Genomic DNA, 23622 nt, shown 5'->3' with positions numbered 1-23622 from the left:
AAAAAAAAAAAGAAAGAAATTAGCTGGGCATGGTGGTGCATGCCTGTAGTCCCAGCTACTTGGGAGGCTGAGGCAGGAGGATCGCTTGAGCCCAGGAGTTTGAGGTTGCTGTGAGATAGGCTGATGCCACGGCACTCTAGCCCGGGCAACAGAGTGAGACTGTCTCAAAAATAAATAAATTAAATAAATAAAATAAAAATAAAACAACAACAACAAAAAGATCACCTTGGACTCTCTGAAGGTAGCTCCTCTTACGATGGGAAGGGCAAGGTCCGGGAATGATGTCAAGTGGCTTTCCCTAGAAGGGGTCAAGTGGTATTTCCTAGAAGGGGACAAATGACATTTCCTAGAAGGGGAGACATAGGCACGTGGGGGCAGCTCCTTCAAGGGTGAACCATGCTGCAGTAGGCGTGGGTGGCTCCCCTCCCTCAGAAGGTTAGTGTGGAGCCAACGGATGAGCCTTCCCTGGGACAACGGCATGAATTGAAGCCCCACGTGCAGAAAACAGGGGTGTAGCACATCATTTGTATTTTGAGGACTGAAGAGGGAAAGTTTTTTCTCAGCCCCAGGGGATGAATCCCCTCGGGGGAAGGAGAAGCAGTGTTTCTGGTTTAGTGGGTTGTGGCCAGCATCTAGAGCATGGCTGGGTGTGCAAACGCAAAGAATTGCAGCATTGGGGTCCTCTTGGTTGAGCTTAGCTGTGCGCAGTGGGATTGTTTGCTTGGATGATCCACAGCAGTCTCTGGCACTGTCTCAATCACCAATGAACCCGTGTCTGGGCTCGGGCTGTTGGGGGCTCAGTTTTCAGAAGCGACACCTTGTGGCAGCAATAAGATACAGCAGCAGTAGTCTAAGGGCTTTTTTGGACTGAGGCCATCCACCCCTACTGCTCCTTCTGGGATAATTCGCTGGAAAAGGCAGGGGGGTGCTTGAGCGTTTAAAGGGAAGAATAAGAGCTGTGATCCAGGTTCAGGCCAGTTTGTTCCAGTTCTGATTTGATATGAAAATTCTACCCTTGGCCGGGCGCGGTGGCTCACGCCTGTAATCCTAGCTCTTGGGAGGCCGAGGCGGGCGGATTGCTCAAGGTCAGGAGTTCAAAACCAGCCTGAGCAAGAGCGAGACCCCGTCTCTACTATAAATAGAAAGAAATTAATTGGCCAACTGATATATATATATAAAAAATTAGCCGGGCATGGTGGCGCATGCCTGTAGTCCCAGCTACTCGGGAGGCTGAGGCAGAAGGATCGCTCGAGCCCAGGAGATTGAGGTTGCTGTGAGCTAGGCTGACGCCACGGCACTCACTCTAGCCTGGACAACAAAGCGAGACTCTGTCTCAAAAAAAAAAAAAAAAAAAAAAAAAAAAAAAAAAAAAAAAAATTCTACCCTTACATAGTATAAATCCAAGGTGGAATACTTTCTCCTTTCTAGGTTTGCATTTTAGAAATTGCAGATAAAGCTTTACATCCTGTTTTAGCTGACTTCTTAGCTTTTGCTTTAGTTGAGAAATAAGCTTCTAATCTTTTATTTAATCTTTTACCCCAGATGAATTGCCAGTCTTCATAAAGTTGAAATAAGGCCCTGGATGTGTGGACTTGTCCCTTGTTTTGTGCATGTGGCTAAGAGACTATGCAAACATTGTTTACACAAAAGAGTTCCTGAATTACAAAGTTGACATCCTGTCAAGTACTCTCCCCACACAGGTCATGGAAAGAGCCTGGAATTCTGAGCTGCCTTTTGGAACACAGATTAAAGTGTCCTGCAGCTTGTGCTGGGTTGGGTGCCTGAGGAACATGCTCTTTTATGCCCTTTTTTCTCTGCCTCTTCCTCTCCAGTCCAGCCACAGAGCCAGCAACCACTTGGTATTTAGTGCTAATTATTTAGCCCCTAAACAGAGCCAGGGTGAATTCTTCAAGTCAAGCTCAGTCATGAGTTAAAGAGTCCGAGATAGAGTCTAAAGCATAACCTCTTTCAACTCCCTGTCGCCACATGAACATGAGGTGGCAGAGATTCAGGCTTTGGCAAGTAGCATGGCTCTGTTCTAGAATACTCTGTGGTTTGTGCATTGGCTCCAGAACACAGCAGAATTTGTGCTGGAAGATGCAACAGAGGGGCAGGGCTGCCTGCACTGTCTGGGAGACTGAATCTGGAGCCCAGTGGCAGAGGCTGGGCCTTCTGCATGGGCTGCTTGCTATCCTGGGTCCCCATGTGAAGCTCCTTCTCTGTGGTTCTACAGGGCAGATAGCCTCTTAGTGCCACACTTGGTTTCAGAGCCGTGAGCTCTCCTTATATAAGCTGATAGTGTTAAGACTCTTGGGGGGTCAACGCTTCCAGTTCACCCATAACCATTTCCCAAGGCATAAACCAGCCACAGGAGCACTGGGTTAGGACCATTTTCAACAACCTCCACCCCAAGGATGCACCTATTGGCCCTTTCTAGCAAGGTGAACACTGCCAAGGGGTGTTTTCTAAAACTCATCCAAAACACTACATTTTGGTTATACCCTTTTCTTAGGATTATGGGCCCTACCAGCCCTCTACTTCATAACCAAGGGTAACCATTTAAGTGAATGAATAGCTGCAGAACTACGAAGGTCTGCTTCTCAAGTGATTTCTATTCTTGCCTACATAAGGAAGCAGCTGCTAATGTCCCTCGGTGATGAAGGGGAAAAAATTCCCCCGTATTTAGTCTCTGAAGGGGCATCCATTTTATAGGGTACCCTCCAAAACTCTTGTAATGTCTATGTTTTTGTCTTCATTTCATTTTACAGATGAAGAAACTGAGGCTCAAGAGGAAGTGATTTGCCCTGGTCACACGGTCCATTCTTCCCTCTTCATTCTACTCTGATTGATTTCTTTCCTAGTCTGAAAAGACCTCCCAGAGGCCTTTCCTCACCCCACACTTAGCCCCGGCATGGGCTTTTCTTGACATGGTTGATTTTCTAAAACTTGGCATTTGCTGAAGAATGTCCAGCCACTTTAGCTTCTGAGGACTTCTAAATATAAACTTTTCATCTGAGGATATAGGTTTGGAAGTAAATGCAAAAAAATCTGGTGACTCTGAGAAGCAGGAACCAAACTGGAATGATCCAACAGTGTTCTTTTCCAAATGAGTTTATGGGCAGAGTGGCAGAGTCCTCTGAGACTCTTTGGGTTTGTGTGTTGATAGAGGCAAGACAAAGATACCATGCTCCAAGATCTATAATTTTGTATAACCTCTGTTTATCTCTAGTTGAAGATGATTTATTTAAAGAACCAATAAAAAAACGAAGACGATCAGATCGAGACCAGCGGTTCCGAGCATTTCCCTCAGTGGAGCAATGTGCTCTTAAGGAATGTGAGTGTCATGACACTGTTGTATAGCTTGTTTTTAACATGGTTTTATTCTTTTCCAAATATGTTAAAATGTTCAAAGGAAGAGAAGGTAAAATTCTAAAGCAGGTGAAACATCTTGAAATGAATCTGTTTCAGAAAGGGAGTCTCTGCAGCAATCTGTAATTAGACAATTTCTCTCCAGCTGTCCCTGGGTAGGAGGGTTGTTATGCAAAATAACCTCTACTTGATTAGAGCAAAGACTGTGAGAATGATTAGTTTGGTGCTTAGTGTAGTGGGTGTTTACATGATATCCTTGCGCTTTTTTCTTTTTATGACCAAAAGAGAGAAGAATCTAGAAGGGGCTAAAAAGCCCATGGCAAAGCATATGCTGACTTCTGTTACAAGGAGTTTCAGAGTAACCTTGCTCTTTGGAGGTTTAGCAGCACCAGTTGACTGCTATCTCCCGTGAGCCAGCGTCTCTAGTGTCAGATAACTTGCTATCTTATTTAATTGGCTTCTCATTTCATTTATTTTTTTTTCCTTCTTTGCAATATTCAGCAGACTCCGCCTTTGGAGACCTAGTACTTGATCCCTGCCAAGTACCTCCCAGGTAATGCATTTCTATTGATTCCAGATGAGAAATTAGAGTCCCGGACCAGAAGGGTTTTGAGCAACACTTACCAGAAACTTATTCAGTCTGTCTTCCTGGACGACAGCATTCCTAATGGAGTCAAGTATCTTATGTGAGTCTGAAACATGCTTACCCTGAAATCTTAAGTTGATGTCTTTCCTTAGGTGATTGTAGGTGCTTTTCCCCAACAATGAAAAGGAGTTTTCAATTAGAAACTAAGCAAAGAAGGCAGAAAATTTCTGTAGCCATGGGCCATTATTATTATAGCTGATAATTGCCATTCTGATAGCTACCACTGTTGTCAGGTAATATGCTAAGTACTTTACATAGATCAGATTTCATTTAATCCTCCCAGCACCCCTGTAAAGTAGGAGCTATCACGATCATTCCCATTTTAGTGAAATTGAGGCTCAGAGAGGGCAAGACACTGGGCAAAGTCACATTGTTGGCAAGTAAGAAGGGCCAGAATCTGACCTAGGCTGTGCTACTCCCAGCCTACGCCCCCAGCTATTTGTGTCCCTCTGACTTGAAGGACTTGAGTGGTGCCAAAGCTACAATTTCTCCTGCTCAGTAAGACTCGGTGTTGTTCCTCATACTACTTTACCTCTGCATAAATTTTATTTCTAGAATATGCAATTTCCATAGGACACAAACGAGGATGCCTCGCATCTGTGTAGACATTGCAGGGTTTGGGGAGAATTAGAATCACCAGATGTTTTTATGCAATCTCATGTGATCCCCTGGCCAACAACTCTCTGTAGTAAGCAGGGATTAATATTCTCCCCGACCGAGGAGACAGCGGAGATGCAGAAGGATGTAGTGACTTGCCAAGGGTTAGAACTCACTTCTTTTGCATTCTGTTTCCATGTTCTTCACCCTACACTTTGATAATCATGACAATGTGCTTTTTAAAACCGATGCAGAAATAGGCTTCTTGCCTTGATTGAAAAGCCGTCATTGGACCCAGTCTACATTGGGTTATTTGGAAGCACTGGAGCTGGGAAGAGCTCCCTAATCAATGCCATCATCCAGCAAGCCATGTTCCTACCAGTGTCTGGAGAAAGTATATGCACTTCATGCATCGTACAAGTGAGCTCCAGCTGCTGTGAGCAATACGAGGCCAAAATCCACCTTCTTTCCGACCAGGTAAGTGTTTCCCTCCATCCTTCTCGTCCTTCTCCCCATCTTTCCTTCCTTACTTCCTTTCTTTTTCTCCCTTCTTCCTTCCTTTTTCTCCTTCCCTTCCTCCCTTCTCCCTTTCCTTCATTCCTCACCTTTCCTTCCCTTATTTTCTTTCTTTCTCACTGTCTCTCGGAGATTAACATTATATTCCTTGTAAATATAGCTCCTGTCCTTGTTGAATAAGAAGAGCATATTGCAGAATGAGAAGGTTCAACAGAGTAAGATGGGCATTGTAGCTCAAGTCTCAGCACAGCTCATTCTGGGACTTTGGCAAGCCATTTCCCTCTTTGGCCCCCAGATTAGATGGTCTTAGATTTCCCAAATATGCAGCTCCCTGGCCCTCTGCAGGGGGTAGTGGGCTTCTCCCTTGATCGTTGTTTTCTATACCTGTGTCATGAGGGGTGTGGCCCTACTCTGCCTTGGCAGGAGTGGAAGGAGGAACTGAAGAACTTGACTAGACTCCTGCACGGGACAGAGGAGCCGGGCGGAGAGGAGGCGGCTGCATGGGACAGGGACGACGCAGTGGAGGAAGCCATCTGGAAGCTACAAATGGTTTATGGAAATGGCGCGGAAAGTAAGAGCTACGAGCAGTTGCTAAGGGTGAAGCCCAAGGGAAAGATTCCCACCTCCAGAATCATCACCCTCAAGGCAGAAGAGGTAGCGTCAAGATTTTTAAAAAATTTCATCAGTGGTCTTAAGTATCACAGTTGAATCTGTTTACAAGACTTGCTCATGTACAGAGTTTTTACTAGAAATAAGTTGATACCCAAATCAGCAGTATCCATGACCCAAGTTATCTTTCATCATTTATGGCTGTCACGTGGGGTTTTTTAGTGTCTGAATGGAGGAGTTTTTCTTATACCTTAGAATTCACCTTTAAAATATTGCTATTCTAATTATAATCTGGCAATTTTTATACAAAATGAGAACAATTGCTTATACTTGTCCTAAAATTGAATTTTCAGTCATCTCCTTATTAACAAAGCAAATCTTCCTTAAATATTTAATGCTACTTACATGATTAATCAAATTTCCTTAGGCTTTTGTATTATAATTAAAGTTTAATGAATTTGAGTACCCCAAAATACTTTAAATATTTGACTAGGCACACTTAGAAATCAAATGAATGAAACCTTTTCAAAGAACTCTGCCATCTCTTATCACATCTGCTCTACTTTTTCATTAAAATATCTTAAAGGGCTTTTATTATCTCCTCTTTCACAATTTGTCATTTGATTAGAATTGATGAAATCTGTTACTCCCTATGCAGATTGCAACAAATCCACTGATTTAATTTAAACTCTCTTAAGAATTTACGTTCTTATCTTTCTTTCAGGACCATTCTTTAGATATTTATTTAACAATGACCACCATGCATCCCAAATCTTCCATCCCCTGAAGCACCTCAGTTGAGATTTGCTACCGTAGTTGCTTGCATGAACGAATGTGTCATTGTCCCATGACTTGTCTACCTAGAAACAGTAGGCTGAGAATTCCCTGTCCCACCCACCATCATTAAAACATCCTGGAAATGCCTCCATATCAAGATATTTTTGTACGTGGAAGATAACTTTAAAAGCCTTTTTTTTTTAAGATCAATTTTCAATTTGGAAAATACAGTCATCATATCACTATCAATTTTCTATGGTCATTGCTGGCTTTCTGGTAATTAAAATTGTTCACATTAGCCATGTAAGAAGACTCTTCTCTCTATAAAATTTAGAAAACTGCATACTATTGACATTAACTTTAGAACTAAATGGAATTTAGAAGATAAATTTTGTGCAGTGATTCTGTAACTTCCCTGAAGTCCCATTTGAGCTGACCTTGGTTTTTCCATCTGTAAGTTAAGAAGCTTGAACTTCCTGATCCCCAGGGTCCTTCCTGGCTGTCACGGTCTAGGCCTTGCAGACTGGACCGCATCTGATGCCGTTGCCCGGTGCACATCTTCCCATTGCTCGGCATACCTTCCACGAACCTGCATCGCGGCCAACCCAGGGGAAAAGAGCTGAGAATGGCGGGGTTGTGTGACTTTGTCCTTCTTCCTCAGGCAGGAGAGCTGTCTGACAAGCTGGACGCCTACATCCGGACTCAGAGGAGAGGCTGGGATGGAGAGTCAGCCGAGGCTCGAATCTGGCCCTTGATCAAACATGTGGAAGTGACTCTTCCCAAATCCGAGCTGATCCCAGAAGGGGTCGTGCTGGTGGACATCCCAGGCACAGGCGACTTCAATAGCAAAAGGGACGAGATGTGGAAAAAGGTGATTGTCTTTCATGGGGCTCTGTGCTGTCTTCCTTCAACTCCTCCACCCTTTGTAAAGCAACAAAGAATGATCTGCCTTCAGCTTCAGGGATTTTATGAGTTCATTAGAATTAAGTTCTTGTGTTTTCTATGTTTTAAGTCTCAGGACAATATCAGGATACAGGTGGCCAGAGAAATTGGGAGGGAGAAATCACAGGATAGGCTTCATAGCTGGAAAGAGAATGTGTGACACGAGAAGAACCAGCAATAGAGCAGCCCAGGAGTAGGCAGAGCAAACAAGGACAGAGTGGGGCGTGTGGCAGGTAGAGAAAGAGAGAGGGTGTGGTGGCCAGAGGAGCTCTGGAGCACAGGGCGGGGACCCAGGGGCACAGAACCAGAGCTGGAAGGGTCTGGGAGGCAGGCCCAGTATCAGACAGTCACGAGCAGCACTGCAACTGCCAAAGATTTCGGTTCTTTAAATTCTGCAGATTTGTGCTAAATGAGTGACTGTGGGCCGGGGGAGCTTTGTGACCATAATTTCCAGTTACAATCTAGAATAGGATGAGCACTTATAGATAAGCTAGTCCCTGCCCTGCTTGCACAGATGAAGAAATGAGTGCTCAGAAAGGGGAAGTAACTTGCCCAAGACCACTCACAGCTTGTGAGTGATGGAATTTTAACTGGAGAGCAGGTTTCCGAACTTCCCTGCTGGGCCTCTATCTACTACCCCTCCTCCCAGGACAGCCCCTGTGTACACTTCCTTTCAGACGAAGGTAACCTCAGAGTCCTTCCCCTTGGTCAGTGGCTGTGGTCCGGCCACATGAGCCTTAGAGTTTCCACCGAGTCTCAGCTCCTGAGTGGAATCACTAACCTTGGCTGGTTCCAGGCCCAGCAACAGCGGGCTAGGGGGTGGCCAGGCCTCTCTCTGGATGGCGCTGTGACTGCGGCAGTTCAGATACATGGGGCCGCTTATCCAAGCCAGCAGATCTGCCTCAAAACACTCTGAGAGGTGGTGTTGAAGCGATGGGATGGTTCCAGCGTGCTCTGCTTGGCTTTGGCTTCCCTGCATTCTTGTGGTTTTGCGGTGTCCTCTCACAAAAAGGTACTCACTCAAGCAAGACTCCCCTCTTTTCAGGGAGAGCAGAGCACAGTGGCCCTCCCCACATTGTTCTGGCAGCCAGCTCTGCCTTCCCTGAAAGCTGTTACGGATTCAGACATCCCTGGTCTGTCACCCAGAAGTTGTGTGACTTTAGGCATGTCACCTAACCCCTCTGAGGCCCATGCTCCTCATGGAGGGGAATGGTAGTGGGGGTGGCAGGTTGTCATTCCATCCACTGTTAAGTCCAGCTGTGCTTGTTTTATAGCGATGCTTTTTTTGTATCTTCTGCAACTCTAATTTTATTAAATCCTGGCTGTTAGGAGTTTTGTGTGGGGCCTGAAATTTAATCACTGCAAACTTTATGATTGCAGTCTTGTTCTTATGTTAATAAACATTTATTAAGCACCAGTAGTTTACTAAGACCATGGGTAATACAAAGGTGAAAGAGGCCTTGCCCTGGAGGAGCTCCCAGCCTGGTATGCTCATAACCTCCTGCAGCATGATCGGACAGTTCACTGCCCACTGCTGGCACGGCAGAGCCTGAAGCTTCTCTACGTTGATTATAATTTGGGAAGTGAGAGGGGCAGCAGTGGTTGTTATTTTCTTGCCTAATCTATTTACATATAGAGGACAGTCAGCGTGGTAATGTGGCCCTAAGCTGGTCTCTTTACCTCTTGGGCCTGTTTACTTCCCTATAATTGAAAGGGTTTGTCTAATTTGAGAAATTGATGTCTTTTAAGCAATGATCTATGGAGCCAGAAGCTTCACGGACAGAGGGTGGAGGCGGCATTGAGCAGATTGTGGCTCCAAATCCTCTCCCAATTCCCAATCCACTCCCAATTCAACCGGAGCAGTTCACTTTTAAAAATCAAATTTATATGATGGAATTCTTCCCAAAGATTTCATTTGAAAGAGGATTCACTGCTAAAAACAACCTGAAACCCACTGTTCTAGATTAAGGTTTCTCAACCTCTTGATATTTGGGGCCAGATAAGTCTTTGTTGTGGGGGTTGCCCTGGGCATTGGAGAGGAGGTTTAGCAGCGTCTTTGGCCTTTACCCACTCTAATAACCCCCAAGTTGTAACAATTAAAAATGTCACCAGATGTTGCCAAATACAGATGCTCCTGGACTGACAACAGAGTAACATCCTGACAAGCCCACTATAAATCAGAAATCGTAAGTCGAACCATCTTATGATGGGCTTATGTCCAGTTGAAAAGACAAATGCAAGCTAAACCATCCTAAGTCAGGGACAATCTGTATTCTTAAGGCATGAAATCTCTGCTAGTTAAAAACCACTAGTATAAAGCAAAATAATGATTGAATTATTTTGACAATTATTTATGACAAGTCACAAGCTTGTCATACCTTTATATGCAGAGCACTGTTCTGAGGAACCGTCAATAAATTCAGTCCCTGAATTGGATCAGCTTTCATTTGTACAGAGATAAGACAAGCAAAACACAACAAGAGAAATGTTACGAGACAACTCATGATTACTTGTCATATGAGAGTTGCATATTTAATAGAGCAATATTTATGCTAACAAGAAATTGTAATTTCATGCTCATTGGCTTTTGCAGCTTGAATCATAGTTTCTGGCTCCCTGCTGCCATATGGTGGCCATGTGCTAAACATGCAGAGGTAGTTGAACAGCAAAACTATGCCATGAGGTTCCTGCCAGCTTTGGGGTAGAGGCATCACCAAAACTAGTTCTGTAAAAACAATAATTTTCCTCAGAGGACAACTGAGGTAAAATAAGCCAGCTATGGATCTGGGACTGGGGGACTGATGTATTGAATTGTATTAATGCCGCAAATTTCTACAAAGCCTCTCATTGGGCCAAGCACTGGGCTTCAGGTGATGTGAGTTTTAGGATGAAAGGTACAGACAGCCCCTTCCCATGGGGGTCAGAGAGCAGACCTGGTATAGCCGCTGTGTCCAAGAGGTACTATAGTAGTAAGGCCAGGTGTTGTAGGATACGGAGGAAGGAAGGCCAGCCCATCCTCAGGGGTCCTCAGAAGAGTCCTGAAGGACAAATGGAGGCTAAGCAGAGGTGTGGCAAGTGCAAAGGCCGAGAGTTAACAGGGCACAGCTCATCTGAGAAACTGCGAGTAGCTCCGTTCAGCTGGTGCAAAGGAATGTGATGGGGAGCTGGGAGAGGTGGGACTTAGCTGGATGTGATGATACGTTAAGGTCTCGGTCCTCCAGAACGGAGACGCAGTGCCTGTGCTGACGCATGCTGTGGTCCTGTTTCACAGACCATTGACAAGTGCTCAGTGATCTGGGTGATCAGCGACATAGAGCGAGTGTCTGGGGGCAAAGCCCATGAAGACCTTCTAAATGAGAGCATCAAAGCCTGCCAGCGGGGTTTCTGCAGGGATGTGGCCCTGGTGGTCACCAAGACTGACAAACTCCACTTGCCAGAATACCTAAGGTATCAAGCTGGGCTTGAAGGGTTGTGTGCTCCAGTGGGGGGTGGGATGGGGGAGAGGGGCTTTCCTCCATGCATCTCGACTACAGTAACCACAGTGCTTGGCTTCATGACGTGGTGGGCATCTTGGGCTTTGCAAAGTGACTGCTGGGGATGAAAGAAAAGGCTGGGTGACTTCCTGGGACCTCAGGACCCTTGGGTAGGTTGTCCTGGGAATCTGGACCACTTGGCTTCCCTTCTAGAGTGGCTGCTTAGTGCCACCCATTGTCTACACGGCTCTGGGGCACCACTGACACATGCCAGATGCAGACAGAACCTCCTGGGCCATGCGGTGCGATGTCCCACCGGCCCCTGCAGATGCAGAGAGTGTAGACAGCCCCACATAACTGGGGGGCACTGTCTGTAATACTATCTGTCAGGGGGCAGCTTTGAAGTATCAGATTCTGCTTCAGATTTGTCTACTCCCCAGATTTTTAAGGTCCTCAAAGTATCAGGACTTTGGCCAAAAGTAGAAGCATTCTCTTAGAGTCATATTCTAACAAATAATAATGACAGGGAAGCATTTTAGAGCTTAATAGATGTTAATAGATGTTGATTTCCCTGTAGATCTCTGTTCCCCAATAACTAGGAAGACTGTCACTTATCTTCCATGTTGGGACCCTTTTGAGAACGAAAAGGGATGTTGTTAGTCCTTACAGAGGATCAGCAGGTGTAAGCTGGGCTGTCTTGGGTACGCAGGGTGTTTTGGCCCACCGCCACTTCATTCAGTCTGACCACTGTCTCCAGGAATTCACTTGCTCTCATGGTCTAGATTGGAAATTTTATTTTTTTTGGAGACAGAGTCTCACTTTGTTGCCCAGGCTAGAGTGAGTGCCGTGGCATCAGCCTAGCTCACAGCAACCTCAAACTCCTGGGCTCAAGCGATCCTCCTGCCTCAGCCTCCCGAGTAGCTGGGACTACAGGCATGCGCCCCCATGCCTGGCTAATTTTTTTGGTATATATTTTTAGTTGGCCAATTAATTTCTTTCCATTTATAGTAGAGACAGGGTCTCGCTCTTGCTCAGGCTGGTTTCGAACTCCTGACCTCAAGCAATCTGCCCTCCTCGGCCTCCCAGAGAGCTAGGATTACAGGTGTGAGCCACCACGCCCGGCACTAGATTGGAATTTTGACTTCATGTTTTTCCCCTGCTGTTTCTTCGCACTCTGCCCACAGTACAGAAGAATATCTCAAGCTCTCCCTTTCCAGCGCCAACACTAGAACTAAACATAATTAATCAGATTTAATTTATTTGTTTATTGAACACTGTAGTAGGGGCTGCAGATTCAGAGGCACACTGCTTAGTCTCTGAGCTCCTCACTGTCCAAAAGAGAGTTAAAGGTCATATGTGAGGGACAAGCAAGGTGCTGTGGGGGAACCCAGGGTTAGAGGGCTGATTTTTGACTGGGAGTGAGGTCACAGAAAATTCCACAGTTGACAAAACACTGGCTTAACATGGAGAAATAAAGACACATTTTTCCCAAATGGACACTGGAGGTGAGTGAGAAGAGAGAGCACTGAATCTAAGAGTTTATGCAAAGGCACAGAGACGCGGCAGTATGTGCTGCTTTCAGGGAAAGGGGAAGGACTGCCATGATGCATAAAAAAAGTTAAGTAATTGTTATGTTTTTCTAATTTCAGGGAAAGAAAGGTGGGAAAAGTAAGTATGGACTAGTTATTTTTAAATAATATGTTTTATGATTACTATTACAATTGACCCATGAGCTACTTGGAGGTTAGAAGCAACAACTCCCTGCTCAGCTGAAAATCGGTGTATAACTTAACTGCTAATAGCCTACTGTTGACGGGAAGCCTTACCAATAACATAGTCAATTAATACAAATTTTGTATGTTGTATGTAGTATATACTGTATTCCTACAATAAAGTAGGCTAGAGAAAAGAAAATGTTATTAAGAAAATCATAAGGAAGAGAAAATACATTTACAGTACTGTATTGTATTTATTAACACAGTAGGTTTACTTCATCTGTTTACAAGATGAATCTGTCTGAAATGGTGGGCAGCCGCAGCTGCAGAGCTCAATCTACAGTACCTATCAAGTAATTCAACTTTTTCTTGTAAGGCCATGACTTTTCTCTGCTTCTTGGGAGCCCCTCCATCATCACAAGTGGCACTTCGTATGCGTCCCATGGTGTTATTCAAGGCTTATGGTATTGCACTAAACACGATGAGAACTGCTAGAGATCACTGTTTGCTGTGATATGCAGTTTACTGGAGAGATAAACTGCTCATGCAGAGATGACTAGCCTCACCTGGCGTGTTAAGCAGACACTTGCAACACCTGAGGTCTCCACAGTAGCAACAGGAGGTGGCTACAAAATTATAGCAGCAGTGCAATATGTACTGCAGTTAATTTTATGCAGTTATGATTTAATACTGCATCTTTACGTTTGTTTGCATTTCTCTGGGCTTTGAACGGTGCCATGTACCATCTGTTGTAAGTGTTTGTGTATGAGTTTTGGCCAATGTTAACTTTTTATAGTAGAATTATGTATATTGTGTGGTAGTAGATGATAAACTAGTATCTACATACACTTTATGCATTCATGACATATCTAAATTTCTTAATATTTTTATATTTCTAGGCTATAAGCTTTGCCTAGGTTTTTCAAATTTTCACAAATCTCAACATTTTTCTAGTATATTTATTGGAAAAAAAATCCGTGTAAAAGTGGCCCTGTGCAGTTCAAATCCCTGTTGTTCAAGTTCAGTGTGTTCAGTGTGTGTGTATTTGACTGTTTGGGCCAAATGAAGATCTGCCAAAAAAATTGCATCTTACCATCTCATCACTGTTGATAACCTTGGCCTCTTTGCATGCTTTTATTTCTTTCACAATCTAGCAAGCTATTCAAAGTCAGCGAGAGGCTGTTTTGGAAAGAAATGAAATGATAAAACTACAAAGGAACAGAATTCTCAAGGAAAAACTGAAGGTGAGTTATCAGATTTCCCTATGTGTTTTCTGCTTCAACATCATTAGCCATCAGGGAAATGCAAATTAAATTAAATTCTCTCTATTTTTAGCTTCCAGGTTTTCTCCTTTCTCATATACAGTATCTTCTTACAAACTTTAATATATTGTGCTATATGTTGTCCTAACAAGCCATGTGTTTAAATTAGAACAGTATCTAACCTTTCTATAGCATAATTCGATGAGTATCTACTAACATCTTGGATCCAACCCTCCAGCTATAAGTGTTTCTACTTCTTTTTAAAAATAACATGGAACCTGCATACTGTGGTCACTTCATTGACACTACAAAAATATTCCTTTTTTACTATAATAACAAGAATAAATGTTAAATAACCCTCAATACTTTTTTGAAAAGTTATACAAACTTTAGAGCAAGATTTTAAGTAATGTAAACACCTACACATGGCTAGGGATACTCCTTTCTTATAACTGTTTTAGAACTCTACTTAAATTTAATTCCACACATTAGTTTCACCTTCCAGTAGAAAATAGTTTCAACTTCCCCTGAACTTTTTCCTAGACTCAAAACTCTATCAGAAAGAATAAATAATCTCAGCAGATCTTTATACTTCAGCCCTGACTCTATGTCAAGTCATGCGGGCTTTTGGCTGTCTACACAGGCGTCTGTGTTCCAGTCTTAACAACACGTGCTTACAGCTTGCCAGAGAAATGGCTTCTCAGGGTCCCATTGGATTACGGGGCCTCTACTCACTCAGCTCTTTTATATCTTTGTATCAGAAAAAGATTGACAACTCTCTACTGTTTTCTACCTCCCCCAAATACCCATGCACCCACAGGTACTGTCTAGAGTGCATATTTTTTCTCTTAAGTGAGAAGAATAAAAGATTATGGAGCAATATGTGTGTATGATTCTAGTATGACTTCTCAGTGATGTTTTTCTAATCACACAAAAGACTCTCCTACATAATTCATAATTCCTTGGCATTTAAAACCATCATTTGCTTAAACATTACTCTGCATTAAAATGTGTATAATCACTCATTAGCCATGCAGCTAAAATACTTTCACTTCTATAGAACCTTTGCCCAATGTTGTGTTGTGTTGTGCTGGTAAATGTTTAACAACCAGCTCTTTGTTTAAAAAAAAAAAAAATCCAAAGAACTGGTCTGTACCATTGTACCATTTGCCAATTCCTATGGTATAAATACTCCCATCATTACCAGTTTCCAGCTACCAACGTGATGTCCCTGAATGGAGAGTTGGGAAGTGACGTGCACAGTCAGCTCTCAGAAGCTAGTATAAGCTGTCTCCAGCACACTACTGCTTTTTCCAGAGGTTTGGTTCTTTTTCCAAAAAGGATCCTGGTACCTTTCCCCCTCTGAACATTTAAATATGCTTTTGAACTATTTTTTTTTTTTGTACATTTTCTTCTAGCATTGGTACTTTTAACTCCTAAGAGAATAGTTTTTATGCAGCAATTTCCTCATAACTTCTGACCTTGGGCAGATGGCCACACTAGACATTTAGAATATTGTCTGTTCTTTATGGGGCTCTTGGAGCGCTGAAAGGGAATGAGCTGAAATTCGCCGAAGTCTCTCACGAGGCCCGTGTATTGTTTCTTTTGCTGTGGTTGAGTTATTCTGTTTCCTGTGTGCTCCTCTCGTTTCAGAGAAAACTGCCAGGTGACTTCAAGGTCCTGGAAGCCTCAGACCTAGTGTACACAGTCAGCGCCCAGGAGTACTGGCAGCAGGCGTTCCTCACGGAGGAGGAAACTGGTAATTTATGTTTTTTAATCTCAATTGCTAAAATTCTCAAGATTAAGCTTGGCACTTCAAATTTCCTGCTCTAGAACTTTTTGTGCCACATAAAAAAAATTTCTTGCTTGCCAGCGTCTATACATATTGCAAATATATATTTTCTCTCTACATTGTTGTGGTACCTGAGACCACAATTCCTCTCTCCTCCAAATGTTACCATGGATTGGTAAAAGTCAAGTGAGCAGGGTTTCATTTCCTTAGTATTTGGCGTGAGAGTCCCCCTATCCCCAGCTATGAGTATCAGAATTATTTTCTGGGTGTCTGATGTATGCTTTGTCTGTGAGGCAGGGAAAGTAGGAGGCATAGTCTCTTTCTTTATAGAACTTAAAATCTAGATGAAGAGCTAATATATTAGCCAAAGTGCAAAAATTAAAATGAAAACAAGGCTTAGGTGGATGGTGCTGACTGTGAGCACGACAGAAGGCCAGGGAAGCTGGAGCTCTGTGTGGACCAGAGCACTCAGTGGAGACCAGGTGGGCAGGCAGGCCCAGGGCTGGGCTTGCATTTGAGCTCAGCTTATAGCGTGCACACGTGTGGCTAGATGTATGTGTATGTGAATGGAGGTTGAGGAGCAGAATGTGTGAGGTGTTTTCAGAAATGTGGGGACTGCTTGGGCAAGGGTATAAAATACAAAATTAGCATGGTGTGTGGAAGGAATAATAGAGAAAAATTATTTACCCTGTACAGGAAGGATGGGGAAATAGGTGGGGTGGCATCTATTATCTTCTGACTGACAAAGGGCTAGGATGAAGGCATGTACAGCAAGTGTGGACTATTCTGATGTTAGAGGTTAGTTGACATAAAAATCTAGGGAGACCAAAGAGCAGAGACTTTGGAAGTGTGAGCACCTTGGGTTCAATCTGCAGGTGAGGACCAATCCAAAGGAAAGTGCCCATTTTTCAACCAGTCTGTACTTTTCTATGTGTTTTTTTTTTTTTTAGAGCTAAATTAAATTAGTATTCAGCATTGCTGATCTACCATTCATTCTAATTGATCCTATGCATGGGAAAGTGTTTTTCAGGAAGGCTGGTTTAGTGGGCAGCCTAGTGGGCAGTTGAGGTCCCACATGGGACTTCAACTCTAGGTCATTTGAATCACCATTTGGATCTTTAAACTTTTATGAATTCTGTTGACTACAAACTTCGGCCTTTTAAAATTGTTTGTGCTACCTGTGAATTCCAGAAATCCCCAGGTTAAGAGAATACATCAGGAAAAGGCTCCTGGACGAGAAGAAGAGGATGATGACCAAGTACGTGACGGAAGCCTTTGGCCTGTTGCTCCTCACAGACAGCTTCAACTCGGCGCAGAACCTTGCGGTACGGAAGACAACGGGCTGAGATAGCTCCTCCTGGCCTGGGCAGAGCCTTTCCTTTTACTAAGTTAGAAAAGTAACTTTTGGCTGGCGTGGTGGCTCACGCCTATAATCCTAGCACTATGGGAGGCCGAAGCGGGCGGATTGCTCAAGGTTAGGGGTTTGAAACCAGCCTGAGCAAGAGCGAGACCCCGTCTCTACTATAAATAGAAATTAATTGGCCAACTAATATATATAGAAAAATTAGCCGGGCATGGTGGCGCATGCCTGTAGTCCCAGCTACTCGGGAGGCTGAGGCAACAGGATTGCTTGAGCCCAGGAGTTTGAGGTTGCTGTGAGCTAGGCTGACGCCACAACACTCATTCTAGCCTGGGCAGCAGTGTAAGACTCTGTCTCAAAAAAAAAAAGTAACTTCTGTTTTTAATTTTCATATCAAAGAAAGATATGAAACTCAGAGAGTCTAAGAGGCCAAAAGGATAACTAGAGGGTTAAAATCATAACATTTGAGTAAAAGAGAAAGGAATAATATTTTACCTGAGACAGATGGGCAGAGGGGAAAATGTAAAAGTAGTAGCTATTTTCTGTGTCTTCTGAGACTTGAACAAGGTGTAGCGTGTTTTCACAATGGCAGCAGTGATTTGGTTTACTTCCAGTGGAATGCAGACACTCGTACACCATCCTGGAGAGGTGTGTTTATGCAAAAAGCGTTTGGTCTGTCTCTGGATTTCCTTCATGCTCTGGTGCTGTCGGAATCTCAAACTCAGAGCAGTGTAGTAAAATAATGTGGAAGGAAGGAAACTGGGAGGGAATTCCAGCAGAGTTAGATATTTATCTTCGCTGTCTAGAATGCGAGCCTTCCGAATGACCAGTTTAAAAATAACTTTTTTCATAGTAATGGACAAATTTATCTCTTTGATGATCTATTTTTACCCTAAAATAAGAGGGATAAGCTGCTGGATTCGAGGGAAGATTTTGGAGAAAAACCTGTCGCTGTCATCAGTCACCAGCTGCATTGTTTCCTTGTGAGAGGCAGAAGATACAAACATCTGGACAAGGGCCTGACCATATATAAAAATAGAACGCTGACCCACAACCTGCAGCAGCCTGCCCAGAAACCCCTTATCTGTAATAAACAGCCCAGAAAGCCCGCCCAACTCGCAGGAAGTCAGATTGCTGTCTCTAGTAACAATCCAGGAAACTAAACAGTACCTTCTATAACAGTCGGCCCCAAATGGCCAGGGCTTGATGAATAACTGCCCTAATCTTGGTCGCTGCCTCCAATGTATTTACCATCAACCGCAGAAAGCCAAATGTGGACCCCTAACCGGCCACACAGGCTGCCCTGCTTTTATTTAGCCAGCCTGCAGCTTCCCCAGGCCAACAGCCTCCAACCAGGGCACACCTGAAGCCTTTCCTTTTGTCCACTATTACATTTTCCCACTCCTTTGCCTGCTTTTGAGTCTCTGCCAAATCTCAAGTGAAGGCGGCCAACTCTTGCTCAGCAAGCTCTGAATAAAGAGCCTTTGCTTTTCTTATTTGGGTGGTCTTCACTTATTTCCACACTGCCTTTACCCATCAGAATTTCACAATCAAGTTGTTTGACTTCTTGTTAGGCTGGAACAGGGAAGGGGCAGAGGACATGCACTAGCAGGGCTTTGTGAGAGGGCCAGGAGCTGGTCCTGAGAACGGGGAAAGCAGGCCTGGCACGAACCTGTGGGGTGGCAGGGACAGGCAGGCATTCCAGTTAGCAATGCCAGCTAGAGAGGGGTCTCTGGTTGTGGCCAAACGCCAGCAATTGAAAACTCTGTATAAAAGGGGCACACAGAACAAACTTCACTGTCTTTTTCATCGTGTTTCTTATGGCTTGTTTTTGATCTAGTTGTATGAGACAAAAACAAAACAAAGCTCCTGGAATCTGAGATTTTCTAATTTGGTCTTTGTCCCCTGAAATAGTCGGGGAAGAGTTTGACCTTCCAACTTCCCCGAAAAAGTCCTTCAGGGTGAAATTTGTCTCTCTGCCCAGCACAAGATTGCTTTTGGAAGTATCGACGGAAAATGAATCAGATGTGGTGCTCTGTGTGGTTGGAGTGTTTTACAATATAAGGGCAAGGCATTTTGCAGTTAAGCCCAGAAATGCCCTCTCCACGTGCTCCTCTTTGCTGAAAGAGATGTGTAAGCCCTCAAAGGGGCTCAGTCCCACCCTTACAGCCAGACTCCAGGCCGTGGAAAACACAGAGCAGGAAGGGGGCCGAGTGGCACTTCTATGACAGCCATCTGAGGGTGTCGCCAGCAGCTTTCCTCAAATTCCTTGGCCTCAGATATTGGTCTTATTCTTAGTTCTTTCAGTGGAAAGTTGGAAGGCAAGAGTTTTGTCAGTTCCTTTGAATTCTGAAAAATCAAACCTAAATACGTGCATGATTGATCATATCTTTTAAGATTATGACTCAAACCAAAAACTTAGAGTTTAGGTAGTTAGTAATTTTAAATGAACAGTCATTAATTTTAAGAATCAATAGGAAGATGATGGTGACATTTCAATGAATTCTTTCCTTTCATATTCTTTTGTTGGATCAATAGGGATTTATTGAGATTGAGACATTGTGAGGATCTTGCCTGTAGATTTATTTCCCATGACTTTTTTCTTATTCCATTTTGATCACCAGGGATACCACAAATTCAAAAGGATCTAAAGGGCACTCTGGGGGGAACAAGTTATGGCTTATAAGAATTCTTAATGGTGAAAACTAAGAAAATCCTTAGGATGGGCCTAATACGATATGGTGCGCACAAACTCTAAAACTCATCAACGCTGAGATTCACAGTTTTATCTGAGGATGTTTTCAAGATCATTCAACCCAATTCACTTACTATAAAGATGATGCAGTTGAGAACCAGAGAAGTTAAAAGTCAGCTATATAAGGTCATACATCAATTTGAGAACTATTTCTGTCTATTTGGGAAAGAATTTAAAAGCCTTTATTATTATCTGGAAGTTCCTCTGTGCCACTTGTTCAATTCATGAACGCTTATGGATTTTGCTCTCTGTGCCATGCCTTGGAATAAACAAACACGAATAACAGTCTGTCCCTGCAGCAAGTTCGTAGTCCAGGGAAGGAGACATGGAACGAGAGAGACATCACACAGTAGGAGGAATGCTGTTTGCAGGAATGTATAAAACTCAGTGGGAGCACAGGAAACAGAGTCCCACCTTTGCCCGGGGAGTCAGGGAAAGCATCTCCTGGGAGGTGGCTTTTGAGCTTTCCTTAAAAGACACGAGGTTGGAACAGCATGTGCAAAGGCATGAGGTTCTCTAAAGGAATGGCATGTTTGAGGAATGGTAGCAAGTTTGGGGCAGCTATTTGGGAGGCTGTCAGGCAAACAGAGAGACAGTAGTGCTGGAGAGGTTGGTTGAGTCCCAGCTATAAAGGCCCTTACATGCCAAGTTAGGAGTGTGGCTTCCACCTGCTGTAGGCACTGCAGGCTCTGCCATGTTCCCATGCAGGGAACACCACTATAGGTTCCCAGTTTGGAGCCTAGAGGTCAAGGCTGTCCCTGTTGGTCACTTCCTTGTGTTATTTAGATATATGTTTTTCTTCCTGATTAGACTATATTCTTTGACAAAGGGACCATGGCTTCATTTCTGGGCTCCCGTAGCTTTGCTATTTCAAGTGTGGTCCAGGGCCCCTGAAATCAGCATCACCTGGGGACTGGCTGGAAGTGTAGAATCCCAGGCCCTCAGATTTTAAGAATATTGAAAGACACTATCCTCAAAGACTGCTCTGTGTAAAGTCAAAGCTCATTAGATGTTTGTAGAATTGGATGTCATTGGAAAACTCTGTTTTAATAACAGTTGGATTTTTACGTGGATCCTTACTTCTCCAAATAGCCTGATACATCTGAAACAAGTGCAGCAGGCAGATGTTTTTCTGTTCTCCAGACCCACAAAGCCCAGGGGACTCTGTGCACTGAGGGAGGCCTTATTGGGACAATAAAGAGAATTTGACTTGGGGAGATAAGCTCAATTGTGGGTTGGTGACAGGCTTAAAGAAAGCCTTTAGGGGAGCAGGCGGCCTGATGCTCCTTTTGCTCCTTGTCCCTAGAATGAGCACTTGCACATGAGTGGGCTGCGGAGGTTTGTGGAAGAGAAGGTCGAGCTGCTGGAGAAGGCCATCACACAGTGCTTCGCCCACATGGAGCGGCCTCTGCAAGAGGGGGTCCGGACCGCCAGGGCTTCCTACCGACGCATCCTTGGGGCATGCCTGGTGGTGAGTGACCCTTGCAGGGAAAACACAGGTGGCCAGTGAGGTCTGCCTAATTGCCAAGCTCCCTTTTCACAATCCCACTGCTTTCAAAGGAAATAAAGAGCTAGTGGAGAGTAGGAGAGAGTGAGGGTTGCATGTAAGGAATTCACTTTGCATCCCTAGTACCAAGGAAGGCACGCGGTTCAGCAGAGACAGAGTCGGAATCTGGGATCTGAGGGTCTTGATCTGAATGCTGGCCCCACCAAACATCCATTTTGTAGTCCTGGGCAAGGCCCTAAACTCATTTAAAGACCTCTTGGTGTTCTTCTATAAAATGGGGATGCTAAATGCTTGCCCCTACCTATCTTGCTGCCTCGATAGCAGTATCATTTAGATTACACAGTAAGAAAACATCTTGTAACCTCTCACTTGGCATGCAAATTGTGGGGCACCCAGCCAACCTGGAGGCGTGACCGCTGCCCTTTCTTGTTTAGCTTAGTAGTGTGTGTTTAAAGATCGTGTTGTCTCTACTCTTTCCTGTGGTTCTTGGCCTCAGTCTTTGGCCAAAGCGATGCAGTTCTGATCCTGTGACCTTCTAGTTAACTCTACTAATTTATTGTTTGATTATCCAGAGGAGTAAAGGAAACCAAGGTTTTCACCAGACTCTGAAAGCTGTTTGCCTGAAAAATGGCATCTATGCCTCCAGGACTCTGGCAAGAATCGATCTGAATGAAGCCATCACTCAGCCCATCTATGACCAGATCGACCCTGTGTTTGGAGGCATTTTTAGGTAAAGGATCTTTCATCTTGTCCCTTCCTGAACAAATGTCCAAAGAATGTTAGGCCACAGTCTTGTCTTTAAGAATTCATGCTTTGGATCTGGAAGTGTAAAGAGTAGCTTGTAACTTGAGGAGGAAAGCGTAGTCTTTGGCAAAACACAAAAGCCTTCTTGGTTTGGTTGACTTAAAAATTTCTCATGGTGACCTGGAGTACAGATTGTGATGTTGCTTTTAGACTAATATTATGATCCTCGTTATTTTTCAAATATTTCATACATGCAGAGGGGGATAAATTTTCCTGTGGATTTGGGCCCAGGACAGGGTATTTTGATTGGAGAGAGAGGAATTAAGCAAATACATGACCTTGAGAATGCTCCCTGAGTGTGTGGAGGACTCTGGGTCTGGTGTGGGTTGGGGTGTGTGTGCCCCCTCCTTCCCTGACCTTCAATTCTTTCCTCCATCAACAGAAACAGAGACTCCTACTCCACAAATGCAGCTGCCTGTCCCCAGTCTACCTTCTCCTTCCCCGCCATTATCTCACCTGCTTGCTCACCTGTTGCTGCTTGAACCATTCTCCCACCTTTGCTTATACCTTACTCAGCCCTCACCTTTCTTTAAACATGTCTGGGATCATGCCATTCCACTGACACCCACCCCACCCTGTTTACAAGTTTGTGGGATAAACTCCAAATTCCTTCCAGTGGCATTTAAGACATTCCACCTGCCTCCAACTCCCTTTCCAGCCTTTGCCTGTGCTGTGGCCCATGATCAGCCCTCTGCTGTAGCCAGCCCAGCAGGTAGCAAAGAGCAACTGCGATGTCCTGGGTGCCATGCTAAGTACCGTGTTTCCCCAAAAATAAGACAGGGTCTTATATTTATTTTTCCTCAAGAAGACACCCTAGGGCTTATTTTCAGGGGATATGTTATTTTTTTAAAGTACAGTACAACAATCTACATTTATTCAAATATAGTTAAGTTGTCGTCTTCTGGAACATCATCATAACTCTCCAAACCCCGAATTCCATCCTGAATTTCTTGCGACTCTATTTCCTTTAGAACCATTGGCCCCAATCTCTCATGTGGAGCAATAGAGCTCTCATGGGGCAGATGAGAAGGGCTGCTCGTCTTCTTTCCCGCTCCGCAACGACATGCATGGGTTGTGCAGATGCGCTGCGCAGCCACGCCCAGCACTAGGTCTTATTTTTGAGGTAGGACTTACATTGCGCAAATGCTTAGAAATCCTGCTAGGGCTTATTTTATGGGTAGGTCTTATTTTTGGGGAAACACGGTACCTGGTATCTCATCAAGTGTTCCCACTGACCCTGTGAAGTGGCTTCTGTCTTTTTACATCTGAACAAACTGAGATTCAAAAGACCTGTGCAGGTTTCCCAATGTCACCCAGCTCACGAGTAGAGAGCTAGGATTTAAAGCCTGTGCTCTCTTCTCTATGACCTGGCACTTCTTGCTCCCAGGATATTCTGAAACAACTGTGTTCACTGTGTCCCATGGGGAATAATTCCTCCTTCTTTCTACTTTCCCAGATCTTACTCAACTTTTAAGGTATAGTTCAAGTCCCACCCTTT

At 44.1% G+C, this 23622-nt stretch overlaps 1 protein-coding gene across 2 annotated transcripts in view; it reads left to right on the top strand.

Annotated features, from left to right (window-relative positions):
• Positions 1–23622, top strand: part of NUGGC (nuclear GTPase, germinal center associated) — a 38519-nt gene that overhangs the window by 7716 nt on the left and 7181 nt on the right. For both annotated transcript variants that reach the window (XM_075997314.1, XM_012775382.2), the window contains exons 3-14: positions 3230–3334; positions 3947–4055; positions 4867–5089; positions 5552–5782; positions 7176–7385; positions 10728–10903; positions 12579–12597; positions 13799–13888; positions 15560–15665; positions 16890–17023; positions 21120–21284; positions 21893–22050. In XM_075997314.1, coding sequence (XP_075853429.1) covers positions 3230–3334; positions 3947–4055; positions 4867–5089; positions 5552–5782; positions 7176–7385; positions 10728–10903; positions 12579–12597; positions 13799–13888; positions 15560–15665; positions 16890–17023; positions 21120–21284; positions 21893–22050 — 1726 coding nt within the window. The remainder of the gene's footprint in view (positions 1–3229; positions 3335–3946; positions 4056–4866; positions 5090–5551; positions 5783–7175; positions 7386–10727; positions 10904–12578; positions 12598–13798; positions 13889–15559; positions 15666–16889; positions 17024–21119; positions 21285–21892; positions 22051–23622) is intronic.

The sequence above is a fragment of the Microcebus murinus genome, chromosome 24 (genome assembly GCF_040939455.1).
Source record: "Microcebus murinus isolate Inina chromosome 24, M.murinus_Inina_mat1.0, whole genome shotgun sequence".
Lineage (NCBI taxonomy): Eukaryota > Metazoa > Chordata > Mammalia > Primates > Cheirogaleidae > Microcebus > Microcebus murinus.
Note: the sequence above shows the minus strand (reverse complement) of the source record. Positions and strands in the feature narration are given on the sequence as shown.